Here is a 13,443-nt window from a genome sequence, read left to right as displayed (position 1 = left end):
TTTGATAATGGGCTGACATGTTGAATTAGACAATACATCTTTCCTTAATCGTTATCGTGACATCAGCCTTCATAAGGATATCACAGAAGGCTGCAATCTGTAACTGAGCCTCTAACCTAGTGGTCATCAACCCTGCTCCTGGAGATCTGCCTTGAATGCAGACTTTAGCATCAACTCTAATAAGACTCCACCTGATCCATCTAAAAGTCCTTCATTAGCTGATTGAGTAACATTTGGGAGGTGAAACTTGCCGGAAAGCAGATGTCCAGGAGGCAGGTGGGAGACCACTACTCTAACCAATCATGGGAAATTGGTCATTAAGGGTTCAGTAATGTGTTTTAAACTCATTGGAAAGTATATTGTAATTGCAATATGTACCAATGTAATTGTGTTTTGTCCATTTAATCAGAATACAGAACTACTGACGTAATTCTCCATCTAAACAAACCCCTTCAACTGCTAGAATGCTAATTAGCATCATTTTGAATAGTTTGGCTGGCAATTATATTTGTATCCACATAATATTTATCGCAAAATAGTGCAACGTGTCTTTACCCCCAACATTGTTCAGCCCTAGTTAGAGCCAAGAAAACACAGCACTGTGCAGCGCTGGAACTATCCACGTCTAATGTGCCTTATCAAGAAATGCAATGCAGCAGACTCAAGTGTGGAGTGCAATATATGTATACATAGATGAGACAAACATGTCAGCCATGGCACTTCAGCGTCTCACATTTTCATTTTGTCACTAACTAAACAGCTCTGACTATTGGCTTTCATCAAAGCGTGCTGTGCTTCAGGATTTTCACAGCCTTAATATATAAAGACCCGCACCCAGCAAACCCATTAGAGCCCAATTAAAAAAGGCTGGCTTCCTCTTCTTCTTCCTTCTTTTTCTTCTTTGTATTGCACAATTGGAAAAATGAAAAAAGTGGTGCAGTGAAAATAATCACCCCATCCACACCTAATTGTAACAATCTTCAACTAACACATCCTTCAAATATATTTAATCTCCTTTAAAGCCGATCTGGTCTGGTTCTACGCTCCAATATGCCGCATTTGAGCTACATTAACTTCATGAAAATGGGTTAAAATCGCATCTCTGATCAAGGGCACGCCTCCCTGTCTCCTTTGGATGCATCTCATCTACACCCTGTGCTAACATATTCCCATAGGAAAATGGAACATACTGCCATGTTTTGTCAATATATTCCAAATGATAAGTAAAATTAATTGGAACATATTTTCAATATTACATTTTTGTATGGGCACTCATACTGCTGCCACCTGCTATTCCCCAGTGTAGCACACATCTCTTGGCCGACTGCACTGGCATGTCGTTTCAGGCGCATTTCCCCTGTGAGTGTCGGCGTATTTCTCAGTTGGTCTCGTAGGTGGACAGCAGTGCTGCATCCACAGGCTCCATGCAGGACGGGCAGGTGAAGGAGCGCATGAGCCACGTGTCGATGCAGTCCACGTGGTAGATGTGCATGCAGGGCAGGAATCGGATGGGGTCGCCGTACTCGAAATCCAGCATGCAGATCACACACCTGCGACGAGACATCACAAACAGTCACAAGTTGCTAATTAGTATCTAACAGATATGACGATTTTGTCACTGATACCGTTTTTATGGAGGTAAAAATTCAGATGACCAATAATTCAATGTTGGAGCCAAAAGAATTAAATTAAGTGTATTTTGTTTAGTGTATTTGTTTACGACCTAATTTGTAGATGTAAAACATTACATTTTGTATACTGTCTCTCAGTGTATATTCTTGTTTTTTGGCTTGCTAAGTAGCTTAATTTTATGAATAATGATGTTATTGGTGGGCGGCACGGTGGCGCAGTGGGTAGCGCTGTCGCCTCACAGCAAGAAGGGCCTGGGTTCGATTCCCGGCCAGGTGACCAGGGTCATTTCTGTGTGGAGTTTGCATGTTCTCCCTGTGTCTGCGTGGGTTTCCTCCGGGTACTCCGGTTTCCTCCCACAGTCCAAAAACATGCAGTCAGGCCAATTGGACGTGCTAAATTGCCCCTAGGTGTGAGTGAATGTGTATGTCTGTCTGTCTGCCCTGCGATGGACTGGCGATCTGTCCAGGGTGTATCCTGCCTTCCGCCCAATGACAGCTGGGATAGGCTCCAGCGACCCAGAAGGATAAGCAGTTTAGAAGATGGATGGATGGATGATGTTATTGGTCAGTTGAGTATTTTTGACTATAGTGTACCACCAAAGCACAGCACTCAAAAGCTTAATTTTTGGTTGATTTCCAGATGAAGTATTTGGATTACTTGCTTGTGAGACACAGTGTCCTTCAATTAACATTAGAAGCTAACAAGAAATGGATGTTTAGATCCCACTAATTAGCCTTATGCAAACAAAGTCATCACACTTTGACCAAAAGTGTGTTAAATAGCTAAAAACACTTGTAGTGATCCCACATTTAGTCCATACTTCAATCTTCATAGATAACAGGAAAAGAAACAGATTTGAGATTACTTAATAACCCAATGCTATCCCTTTATACAAATCAGTCTACATGTTTATGTTTCAAGTTTCGCAGCTGTGAAAGACCCCCAGTACTCACTCTTTGATCTTCTTGTCGGAGGGTTCGGAGCCTGGGTCAAAGATCCCGCGGGGGAGGTGCTGGATGAGGCCGATACGCTGAGCAATCCGCACCTGCTCCTCCTCCGTCAGCTGGGTGGCCAGCCGAGGCTGACTGGGTGTGGGGTGGTACACGGGAACCTGTACACGTTCCTGCAGAGTACATGAATACACAAACTAGCATTTTATTACTGTTCTTGCAAATCTTACAAAAATAAATAAATAAATAAAAAACTTGAATGAATGTCATGCACTAGTTGATAACTTCACCCTTGAAAGGTTCCAGAAAACGGTTCACAGCAAAAAGTCGCTGTGATCTTAGGCATGGTTTATTTTTAAATATAGTGCGACAACTATTAAATATTTTCAAATGTGAAAATATTCAACAGCATCAGCACAACACTACTGTTGGGTCCTGGATACCATGTGTATAGCATAAAACAGAATGAAAAACAAACCCCAACAGGGACACTGCTGTTTTATGGGCATTATATATACAATTTTATCAGGTCCATTTATCATAGAGATGCACTGTGCAGTTGTACGATTACAGAGTTTAGTGTACCGACTGTCGCTGTCCAAAAAACAACAACAAAAAAACAAGTATCTCTCATTTTTATCGATTTTCATTTTTCTACATCATTTGAGCTCGCCAGCCCTTCACATTGTGTCAAAATGGGCCAAAAGAAGTGCTCGAAAATCACCTGGAATAAAACAATTACATTACTGAGACATTAACTTTAAAAGTAAAAAGCCCCGACAAAAAAAAAAACAACAAAAACATGGGCTGCATCAATTAATGTAGCTGATGACATGAGTGCCATGATGATGCCTGGATCTGGTCCACATTCACTACAGAACTAAATAGTGTAAGGCAGTAAGGAAGGCAGAAAGGAAGGAAGACAGGAAGGAAGGGAGGCAGGAAGAAAGGTAGGTAGGTAGGTAGGTAAGTAGGTAGGAAGGAAGGAAGGAAGGAAGGAAGGAAGGAAGGAAGGAATCAATCAATCAATCAAAAACACCACTGTCTCTCTTCCTCAAATTCCACTGCAGTGTTATTTTCTGCCCAGGTGTTCTAGCTGCCCAGTTAGGGAGGCTACAAAACATCGACATAACTCGGTCGGATTTGGTTTCTCACAGAGTCTGATCAGTTTTAGTCTTAGCAAATTCCAAGCTGTGTGTGTGGAGCTGTCGAGTGCGTTCAGATGAATTCCACTGTGGAACTGATCAGACAAAGTCTCCCACAGGCTTAGTGAACTGAAATGTTTACAAACTGTTGACAGGCCAGTTTAGAATTTCAATCATCAGTAAAACTAGAACAGCTTCTTTTGGGCAGGTAATTCATTTCTGGTCATGCTTGAGCTAATATAACTGTCAGATTAGTACAGCTTACATGAAGCTCTGTGTGAATGTATTAACACCCTACAAGATTAAAAGTTTCCAGACACAAATTAAGCCTAGAGCTGGATTAAAGACCAAAATGAGGATGATATGAATCTCAGTGGGTTGCAATGGAGGTCTTTTAAAGCTGTTGTAAGCATAATGCTTTTTTGTGTGTTACAGCATTTGGTACAGGAGAGAATGTCATCTGTTTCAAATTTGCATTATACAGGCACATATTTCATACATTTGTTCACAGAATTGTCTGTAATGTCTACTTATTATTATTCATCCAATATAAGCCAATCACAATTATTGCATAATCACCTAATGGCAATATTTATATTGACTGCATTTGTTTTCCACTGTTATTAGTATTTACAAGCGTACGCTAAGGTCACCAAAAACTGAGTGTTTTTAGTTGTTGAAGTAAATAAATGTAAATAAAAGAAAGCAGAAACACATGTACTGAGAGACGTATAATGGGGTCTCTCTTTCAAAGAAAAAAGAGATCAAAATAAGGTTTAATTTCTGGCATCCACGTAATTTTACTTGCTGTTGTTTTGAACATCTGTGAACCCATGAACAACAGCACTACCAAAGCATCATAAGAGAAATATGGAATGGTAAGATGGGCTGATTTGCTTCTGGCACAAGCTGTAAATTCACTCAGCCAGCCTGTAATTCTGTGTCAAATGTGTTGTGAGATATTACACAGAGCCAAACCTCCCCTAGGGTAGTTTATCCATTTGGGCCAATTTTTTAAAGCCCACGTTGCCCTGCTCTGCCTTCCCACAGTACACAGTCAGTTCTTGTTTGTGGCGGCCATGTCCTGTTCTAACATGTGATTGATAGAGACATGATCGCAGTCATTATAATAAAAAAAAAAATAAAAATTTGCAATATTATATTAGTGCCATGCTAATGGGTTATAGCGCCTCTACACAGACATTTGGAGATTACACTACGGACATTTAAAGCATTTAACTGCTTGTAACAGACAGATATATATCTTACTTTGTATTTTGCTTGTTTTAGAGCCCCTCAGTAATGATATGAACTTAATCCTTGTCATGTTCTGTTCATGCTGTAGTTGAAAAGTGCAATGCTGTAAAACACTGATTCTGTTAGCCTGCTATAGTATTAGGGAGTGGGGTACACCAACACTTAGGTATATAAGTTCAACCTGTAGTTAGATAGACAGCTTGTTTCATTGATTTATTGCTGTCGCTGGAAGGAGCCCTTAAATGTGGAGCTACAATGTGTGAGCTTTTGATGGGTGTTATTTTTTAGCCCTCCCATTTAATGATTATGCCCAGCCATCGTTGGTCATGAGTATTAGGAAAAAACTAAAAGTTCTATATATAACACCTTTAGAGGGCAGCAGTGAGTAATGTTTGTTTATTTGAGCCCAAGTTGTTCGTCATCTGTAAGCAAGATAGCTTATTAGCCAATCTGGCCATGATAGACTTGTACTTTCACAATTTAATTGTCTTTTTTTATTGTATGCAGCTTTTAATCACAATTACTTTATTGAAATTGTCAGCTAAATGTTATGTAGGGCTGTCATGATCATGCAATTGTATCTGAAGATTAATTGTCACTTAAATAATTGTGATTAATGATTTATCTTTTCTTGTCCAATGTTCGCATCTATTAAAATGTAAGCCTAAAGTAATTAAAATGTCTACATGTTCTTCTTGAGAGTGAAAATATAAGCCTGGGTACACGTTAAAAACATCAGAATTAGCTACAAAGCTAAAAAATAAACAAATGCTACACAGCACTGCTCTCTAAAGATGTTACAGCACCAAGTTAGAAGTTGCAACTTTTTCTGTTTTCATAAACCCCATGATGTTTTAATGAATACAATCACTGCTTACTTTTATTTACATGTGTCTGCCTCACCCCAACACACCCAATTCACATTCTGTTTGTTGCAGCATAACAATTGTGAAATGTAACGACTGTGGAAAATGACTGCAGTTAGATAAAATAATGTTGATCACCTCAAATAACTGCTTTTAGACAATTATGTAACAGCTGTGACAAGCCTAAATCAGAATGTTTTTACATTAGGCCTGGTTTTACTGAGTAGGTTAACACTGATCAGTTTACAGGCAGCTGAGTTCGTAAAAAACACTGACTGAGGCTTTAAACTGTTCTGTCTGTGGAAATAGGTTACGAAAGCATTAATCTGTGTCTGGAAAATCTGAGCCAAAGCATGACTGATATCTCAAATCAAATATGAACCTTTAAAAAAGAAACAGTAATGTCTGATAACATCTGGCTGAAGCCAGCTGGGTGAAGCATGTGACCCTAAACAAATTATGTCATAAGAAAAATTCCACACCAATTAGGTCACAGTTTGCAGTACAAACCAGTTTGAGCCTGCGATGTCCAACTTTGGGGGGGAGGGAGCGGGGGGGACTTTTGGTCAATGAAAGGAAGATCTAAATGCAGTCTATAGTCTTTTTAAAACACATAAAATTAAACAGAAAAGCTTACAGTATCTTACAATATTCACAAACAGGCAGGGCTGAGCAATACTGAGAACATTTAATATCATGATATTTTCCAAATATACCAAAATGTTACAGTATATTTAAGTTAGCGTTAATAAAGTTAATGAGACTGTTTGTTCCACAAAATGTATGCTAAAATAATGTCTTACAAACCCAACACAGACTGTTTGCTCTGTTTTTATTCTCTGTAAATGACACCATAGGGGACCTTACACAGTGCTGTAAATGATTACCAGACTGAAGGTACATTTCCAAAAAGGAGATTAGTACTTATTTAATTTTTATAGATTAAAATATATTTTACAGTAAATTGTGAAGTCCTGGACAAAAAAAAAACACTTTACAACAAGAATGCTACTATTTTTTGAGCATTATTATATATATATATATACACACACAAGAAACAGAGTTGAAAGCTTTAAAAGCTTACTGACATTAGAACTTGTACTTAACTTCACTGACAAGGACACACGGTTATAGTCTCACTCTCTTTTTGTCTTATCTGTTTATGATATAACAGGGCAGTCTGTTCAAGTTGAAGGAAATACAGGTTATCAGTTAATCTCATAAAAAAGTCTGAAGGCTTATGACAATATTGCTCTTTGTGCTTTGCCTAACGTGATACTGATTTAAATACAGCAGTGCAGTGGCCAAAACCACACCCAGTCGCTTTATACACCTGTACTGTAATCTGAGCCAGGTCAAATACAGCTGGATTAAAGCACACTGTACAAAACGAGTTGACTTCGCTGAATAAAATCAGCTTGCTTTGACAACGTGACGACGTCGTCATGAATGTGTGCCTTACACATAACATTCATTATAATTAATTAATATTAGAATGAATAAGAAAAGCAGTGGTTCCCAATCTAGACATCCAGGACTTTCCAGACAATTTGTATTTTGGTCCTACTACAGTTTACAGTAGAGCAAGGTCATCAACAACTGATCTGATATACAAAACTAAATTATTAGTTATTATTATTGTTGTTGTTATTGTTTTTATTATTATTATTATTATTATTATCAGTAGTAGGATTATAAATACTATGACTAGTAAAAACAGGAGTGACACAAGTGCAGAGAAATGACCTCTTTTGGGCTAAAATAGGCTGTTTGTTGATTTTATAAGTATTATTAATCTGCTATGAGGGATAGAACCAAAGGCTGGGAGTGTTAGAGTTGAAAAACCCATCTTACATGGGCAGAAAAATAAACCCTGTTTTAACTCCAATAACTTACACCAATTCCACATGCCTTCGTAGGTGTATGAGTTCGGATCAAGGTAAAGGTAAAGTGGTGCATCCTCTGCACTAGAGCCCGGTGACATGGATCAGATATCAGGTGATATTAAAATCTGAACTAATAAAATTAATTCTTCCAGAGTGCTGCTGACTCTATGCTAAAAGAATGCCTTATAAACCTGACATAGCTTGTTTTGACTGTTTTGTTCCATTTTCTTCTATCAAAGTGAAGCCCAGCTGTTGAGGCACATAAGCCTGTATGTAGTGTACGTGTCCAATACTATTCAAATATGGTGTATAAACCAAGCAAAATGTTTTATTATTTGTAAAAATAGACAAAATCCCTCTGCTAGCAGGTTGCCATTTTTGTTGTGGCATAAAACAATTGCTCTCTCTCTTGTCCACTGAGCAAAGAACAGTGAGCTAAATATCTAATTTAACTCAAATATATCGTTCAGCTTTTCCAACTTTAGCTGCAGCGTTACACTTTATTGCGTTACATACTTTCTCGATTGTCTTATTTTCAGTAGGACTGAATTCAGTGCAACCACACGACACCATCCCTGTGTGACAGTGGTGACCTACGAGTACAGGGACTTTGTCCGTTTGTCATGTTTTGCATAATAAACACAAGCTTTCAATTTAATTTATGCATCCTGTTTTAATAATATTAGACATGTACGCTACTTTAAAGCATACATGTCTTAATAGTCAGGGTAAAAGTGAAAAGTGCACCAAAGTGCAACTTACACAGTATTGTACATGTTAACCAGTCAGAAAGTTAATTTCCAGAAATTAAGCCTCGTTTTTATTTTTATATTTATGGATTTTAAACAATCTGAAACACCCAATAAATGGCAGGTTGGATATCATGAGTAAAGTGCACAAAAAACTATTAAAAACACTAAAAACAAACTGAACGAAGCAAAATGAACACCCCTAATTTTATGGCATTAGATCATGAGTTGTGTGTCATATATCTTTACTGGTAAAACTGAATCACAGGATCACGGTACGTCAATACGGCAGTGTAGTGGGATAAACTATGTATCAGCCAAAAAAAATGTATCAGCCAGCCCTGTTCTGTGCCCTGATTTCATAGAGAATTTGTTTTGTTAACAAGTCAATCTAGAAACTGGTTCATATAGTAAGCCAGAGAGCACAAAGCAAAGTTAGTTTGTGTTTGCTAGGGCTGATGCTGATGGTAGGAACTTTCCCACATTAGCTTTTTTGCATTCTCTTGACTGTTACAAGAGGGTCTACAGGTGGCCTGAGGAGATTCAAGAGAATGAGGAACAAAGAAACCGTCTCAACTTTCACACCTTGGAATTAATTTGCATGAAATTGTCAACCATGAACTTTACAAGCTAATCGGATGCCATTCACCTGCTTCATTGGTCAACTAAACAATTGGTGTTCAACAACTAAATTTAGTATGACAGGTAAAAAATGACCACAGAACTTGTTCTGATCGGCCTAAAGTGATGAAATTTTGAATAGTATTAGATTGGATGTCACGTTTATACTTGTATTCATAACCAAATTTGTATTATTTACTGTTTTGTTAATAATCAGTAAGGCAACATTTATTAATATAAAACCACTCGTTTTGTACCTATATGATCTGATCTTCTGATTTGTGCTCATACGAGTGAGCAGAGAACATGTGGAGCTGTGTAGCAAAGCACATTCAACACTGGTGCGTTAGGAAGAGAAGTTAGGCCTTCATGGAAGCAGAAAAAGAGGAGCTTCATCCTCCTGACAATCTACCGTTTGTCTGAGAAATGATCTACGTGCACACATCGATAGGTGGGAGGTTCACTTTTACGCCGAAGCCACATTTTCCATATTAATCTTTCTTGTTTGAGGCTAAAAAGTCCTGCTTGTGTGGCTACCTGATAGGGTGGCGGAGGCTCCCCTGGAAGACTCGCCCCTTCGGACTCGTTCAGAAGAGACAAGTCATCGGCACCTTGGGAGGAGAGGCAGTTCCCCATTTAAATGTTCAGAAGAGAGACACCTGCGCGATATTAATCAAAATCCACGACGACTGGGAGAGCAGAACGCCTCTGGTCAGGCTGTCTGTGCTGCCTTCCTTTACAGCTGGCCAGCTAACGTTAACGTTGGTTAGGAGAAAAACACACGGACCCCCGTCTGGATTTCCACGGAAAAAAAGACCGAAAACGATGATACAATCCTTGCGGTAAAACTCTCGGAGGTTATTTTAAGCCTTGCAGATTAAAACCCCATGCCTGCCATCTACTGTACGGACGCTGTGGCCTGGTTATCCAGCGGAGCAATATTTTTAGGTGAGACCTCTTGACGACTCCATCTCTCCTTTCGCTGTGTTTACAAACTGCTGGAACGGAAGTAGGGTCTCCGCTGCATTGTGGGAAATGTAGTCCACGATCGGCTTTCCATACCGAACGCGCGTAAACATTCGTACGTGTTAAAACAGCAAACTGGTCTCAGTTTAGCATACCAGCAAAAACGTGTCCCTCCTGTTAAAATAAGCTGAAAAAGGGCCATGAATCCTTACTACTGAGAGCTGAGGTCTTACATGCTGTCTCACAGGCGGGGCTAATTCACCAGGAATTAACAGTAGGCCTACTAGTGTAACATTGGAATTGATGTGCATGCCCAAGTGTGCTGCAAAGTATTGTTTGGGTCTGTGAATTTGTGTGAGAATGCACAAAACAAACAAACAAAAAGAAATAAGGAGTCTTTGAAAGAAGTGTCTTTCCTGCTCTTTGAGCTTTTTGCTTAATATAAGTTGAACATTTAAAACTCAGTGTTTCACTCTCTTCACCCAGACGCTGCACTAGTAACATTAGTGCTAAATGAAATTTCTGATATCATGAAGCTTTGGGTTAAAAGCTAAAACAGCTTGCTCTAGTTTAGCGTGGGAGGACTTTTTCAAACCTCAGATTATTTAGTGTGTTTTGAGGGAGAATTTTAGATGATATGGAAGAATCTTTAGGTTAATTATAAAGTAATAAATTATTTCAATAATGACTGATCATATTATCGCTGTTGTCAGAGTTTACAGGAAAAGGAAAAAACCTTCTTTACTTTTAATAGAAGTCAATGGAACCAGACTTTTTTCTTGGTCATTTTGGGTCGTTTCTTTTAGTCCATTCATCATGAAATTTACATACAAAGTAAAGGGTAAAGGGTTTTTCAAATTTTCAAATTATGTCAAAAACTGAAAAACGTTAAAAATGGAGATACAAGGTTTTCTTCCAACAACAGCGATATGTAATACTGTATGGCTCTGTCTGTGCATGTGCACATTTCTGTGTGTGTGTGTGTGTGTGTGTGTGTGTGTGTCTGTGTGTGTGCGTGTGTGTGTGTGTGTCTGTGTCTGTGTCTGTGTGCTGTGTGTGTGTGTGTGTGTGTGTGTGTGTGTGTGTGTGTGTGTGTGTGTGTCTGTGGGTGATCCTGAGTATGTTGCATATTGCAATGGTGTGTGCCAAGTAGGCCTCATCTGGGAGAAGCACACATGCAGAGAAGAACCTGGTTGTCCAACATAAGCATTAAAATGTATGAAAAATGCTGAAGGAGAAGGAGATAAGCACATACACAGAGAGACTGAATTATAACCATATTTACTTAAAGTAATAAAGTTTGATTTGATCCTGATTGTGGCCTTTACTGTAATTATTTTTTTTTAAAAATGTTACTTCTTGGTTTTGAAGTAATGGACGAATTCTTCAGAAGAAAAAAATGTGATGTTAATAAAGATGTGAATAATGAAAGATAATCAGAGACACAATGTAAGGACTGGAAATAATGTAAGATCTGCAATGAGATAATGGTGTACAAATCAAAAGGCTTGAAATATTTGGGAGGGGCAAAGAGGAGTCGGGTGATGAGACCTCCTTGCCCAGAAAACAGTCTAAAAGTTATGGGCTTTTGGGGGTTGGTCAGTTGCTGCCTGGGCCAACTCAGATTGACGCTTGTTTGTTGGAAAGCCTTACTCTTAAATAAAACAATTGTGCCTTTTCCTGCCAATCCTGGTGTTTTGAGCTTTATTTTAATGTTTGAATTTTTGAGCAAAGCTCGACAGTTTAAACTTTCCCAGGTCTATGATGTTGTTTTAGTGGTTTTAATCTTCTCCTTGTGAACCTATTCCATCTGCTTGCTGAGTTCAAAACATTTTATAGCAACAAATCATTGTGCTGAGCCTTTTAACAGTGAAGCCTAGAATGTAGTTGAACCACAAATCCCATAACTTCGTACTGACGCCGCTTCCTCTGGATGTGTAAGAGTGGAGTCATCAACACGACAGACTTTGTAATCCAGTTTGGTGAAATGCTTGTAAAAAGTGAGTTTCTGTCGTTTACTGTCAATTAATCGTTTGGATCATTGACCTTGTGTGAGTTATAAATGAATATGGGGATGATGTGGAATATGTTATGTTGTATAACCTATAATGAGCATCACATCCAAATGATTGTCAAAGGGTAATTTCACAGATTTATAAAAATCTCTGCATAATTCAGTCGTTGAGATGTAAGAAAGGTAAGCAGTAGCAGTAACGCTAACCAATCGTGTAACAGTAATATAAGCGTCCTACAAAACTCAAAACCTGTTTGCTGTAAAGAAAAGGAAATTTCCAGATAATTGTTCTTTGATTTTAGTGAAATACATCCTTCTACTTTCCACACTTGAAAGACGGTCCTGAACAAAAGGTTAGAAACTCTTTCAACTTCTCGTTTTTAGCCTTTTAACTCCATTCACCCCCATTCATTCAGGACTCGCTCGCGGGCGCCCTCTGGCGTTTATCAGCCATGCTTTTGATATAACAGTGTAATAGGAAGCGGCCAGGCTCTCCTTAATGAGACTCTGGAACCCCCATGTAGATATGAAGGGCTCGTTTTAAGCTAAAGGAAACACAACGATTCGTGGTCACAGGTGATAATGAAACAATAGAACACGAGAGGGAGTGTGTCACGGAAATATCATCACAGCCGTGACGTTATAGCGATAACACACGACCTCGAGTGTTCTATAGCTTTTATACAACCGCTGAATAAATAAAGTTAAAAATTAATAAATAGGCAATTCCTTCCGCCAAATTATAGTTCCTTAACGAGCAGCTTGACGAGCTCCGCTCACTCGCTGCACAGGCGGCAGTTCGTTCTCCAGCTCCTCACACTAAATCCCCAAACATCACCACTGAGCAGCTTTTCTGTTTTTTATTGCGGCAGTTTTATGGCTCAGTCGGATTTGGTCAGACTCTGAAGATCAGACTGCACGTTTGGCGAATGGTGTTGGGTTCATTTCTGGCTGATTCCAGGTTGTTCAGCTGTTCTGTCACAGCTGCCGACTGAAAAGCTGCTCAGCGGTGATGACAGTTTGGGAATTTAGTGTCGTCTCATCTTCAGAGTCTGACCAAATCGGCTGTCGGTCAAATGTGACCTTAAAAGCATCCATTTTCTGTTTTTTTGCGCAAAGTAAGAAGTAAAAACGTTCAAACGGCTTGAGCGTCTCCTACAACTGTCAAAGTCGTTGCTTAGCAACGGCGTCTTAGCGGAGTGATACCAGAGAACTTGTAGAGAGGAGAGTTACCGCTCTGCAATGTCTTCCGGTTCTCTCAGACGCTAGAGGGCGCTCCCGAGTGAGTCCAAAATGAATGGGTTGATACGCCGCATTTGAGCGAAATCATCGTTTATAAATGCTTAAACATTTTCAA

At 39.1% G+C, this 13,443-nt stretch overlaps 1 protein-coding gene across 1 annotated transcript; it reads right to left on the bottom strand.

Moving 5' to 3' along the window:
* Positions 1–513: 513 nt before the first annotated feature.
* Positions 514–10,334, bottom strand: rnf11a (ring finger protein 11a). The gene is made up of 3 exons (XM_036560332.1): positions 9,644–10,334; positions 2,586–2,755; positions 514–1,550 (listed from the first exon to the last, which is right to left on the bottom strand). The coding sequence occupies exons 1-3, from the start codon at positions 9,740–9,742 to the stop codon at positions 1,379–1,381; spliced, it is 441 nt and encodes a 146-aa protein (XP_036416225.1). The 5' UTR covers positions 9,743–10,334; the 3' UTR covers positions 514–1,378.
* Between the last annotated feature and the right edge of the window lie 3,109 nt (positions 10,335–13,443).

This window comes from Colossoma macropomum, unplaced genomic scaffold, assembly GCF_904425465.1.
Source record: "Colossoma macropomum unplaced genomic scaffold, Colossoma_macropomum, whole genome shotgun sequence".
Taxonomy (NCBI): Eukaryota; Metazoa; Chordata; class Actinopteri; order Characiformes; family Serrasalmidae; genus Colossoma; species Colossoma macropomum.
The sequence above is the reverse complement of the archived record's forward strand: the minus strand, read 5'-3'. Positions and strand labels throughout refer to the sequence as shown.

Coding starts and splice junctions, on each gene's coding strand:
- rnf11a (XM_036560332.1), bottom strand. CDS start 9,742: ATGGGGAACTGCCTCTCCTCCCAAGGTGCCGATGACTTGTCTCTTCTG. Junction 2,756..9,643: donor AGCCTCCGCCACCCTATCAG/GTAGCCACACAA, acceptor TGTACTCTGCAG/GAACGTGTACAGGTTCCCGT. Junction 1,551..2,585: donor TCCGACAAGAAGATCAAAGA/GTGAGTACTGGG, acceptor GTCTCGTCGCAG/GTGTGTGATCTGCATGCTGG.